The sequence below is a fragment of the Rhizopus microsporus genome (genome assembly GCF_002708625.1).
Source record: "Rhizopus microsporus ATCC 52813 unplaced genomic scaffold scaffold_121, whole genome shotgun sequence".
Classification (NCBI taxonomy): Eukaryota; Fungi; Mucoromycota; class Mucoromycetes; order Mucorales; family Rhizopodaceae; genus Rhizopus; species Rhizopus microsporus.
The window spans coordinates 1-1,281 of NW_019672036.1; the positions used below are offsets into that span (position 1 = coordinate 1).

At 33.5% G+C, this 1,281-nt stretch overlaps 1 protein-coding gene across 1 annotated transcript; it reads left to right on the forward strand.

Moving 5' to 3' along the window:
• Positions 1–85: 85 nt before the first annotated feature.
• RHIMIDRAFT_242991 (uncharacterized protein) lies at positions 86–933 on the forward strand (the record flags this gene model as incomplete). Its single annotated transcript, XM_023609881.1, has 3 exons — positions 86–275; positions 330–626; positions 683–933. 3 exons carry the CDS (start codon positions 86–88, stop codon positions 931–933), a joined length of 738 nt encoding a protein of 245 aa, XP_023460869.1.
• Positions 934–1,281: the final 348 nt, after the last annotated feature.

Genomic DNA, 1,281 nt, shown 5'->3' on the forward strand with positions numbered 1-1,281 from the left:
TCTTGTAGAAACTGAAATTCAAGTGATTCAATTCATAAATGAAGTATACCTACCTGAAGAGCCTCAGAATACTAATATTTATGACATGAAATCAGTATCTACCGCGGACATATATGATACAGTCAGAAAACATACAGTTATATTTGAAAATAAGTCGGTGTTATCTTTCTCAAGATGGTGTTCGAATGCTCGTTTATCATTCTTAAGAGCCCAGGAAGAACGAAAAAACAATATTCGAGTAAGATCTTGTTATGTTATGGATGAGCAATTCCACGGTAAGCTCAAATGTTGGTGTAATTAAAGTATTTTGTTAACCAATTTCTTGATAGATGACATAAAATCAGCAATTTGCCAATTTTTACCTCTGTATCAGGAGTCAATAAAAAATTTAAAGCGAAATGGGTTTGAAATAGTGGGATATGCTCGCAAGTCCCCTTCAAATGATAAAAATGAAAACAGGGTGAAACTTCTGCAGAAAATGGTGGACAACTTGCAAAGTCGCTCCTTGACAACCAGAATATATGTCTCTTTTTCCAGTTGCGCATCCACTCCTTTCAGCGAAAGAGATACCACGACCAATAAATCTATGATTGCAAAATTAAGCAATGTGAACGGAGATACACAAGGTAAGTCATAATAGATGAAAACATAAGGTAGAGCTCACTCTATTAATTCACTACAGATATGCTTCATTATTTACAATCTGCAGACCGTGACATCTGTTTGGTATCCATCGATTATGCGGGGCTTACATCAAGACCACAAGAGCTAAACAGGTTGATCGAAAACAATGATAAGATAAAAAAAATTGCAATTGATACTTTTGCTTTGGACAATGAAATCCACCTATTTGATACAAAGCTTTTAGTATCTGATCCCACACTTCTTACCAAGTTTGATTGCCGAAAGAAGATTTTACAACGACCAAAATAACAATTGCAAAATTCATGAATAGTATAAATAAACATTTCAAATAGTTCTGTTATATTTGGGTTTGGATAGATTTAAACAAAGTAAAAAATACGATGAGACTGTGTTGTATCTTTATTCAGAATAAACTGAAGAGAAAAGAGGTGATAGCACAATCTATAATTATACATTAAGAAGCTGAGGTATTTAAACTGAGTCGACTATATTTGATTAAGGTGTAATAGATCTTATACCAACATTAGGTTTAACTCTAGACATTGCATTTAAGCACTGAATAGTAGCGTAAATACTACAAGTTCTACGGTTAATTTTCGGAAACTCTGGTAGGATAAAGATGATGTGAATGGCTTT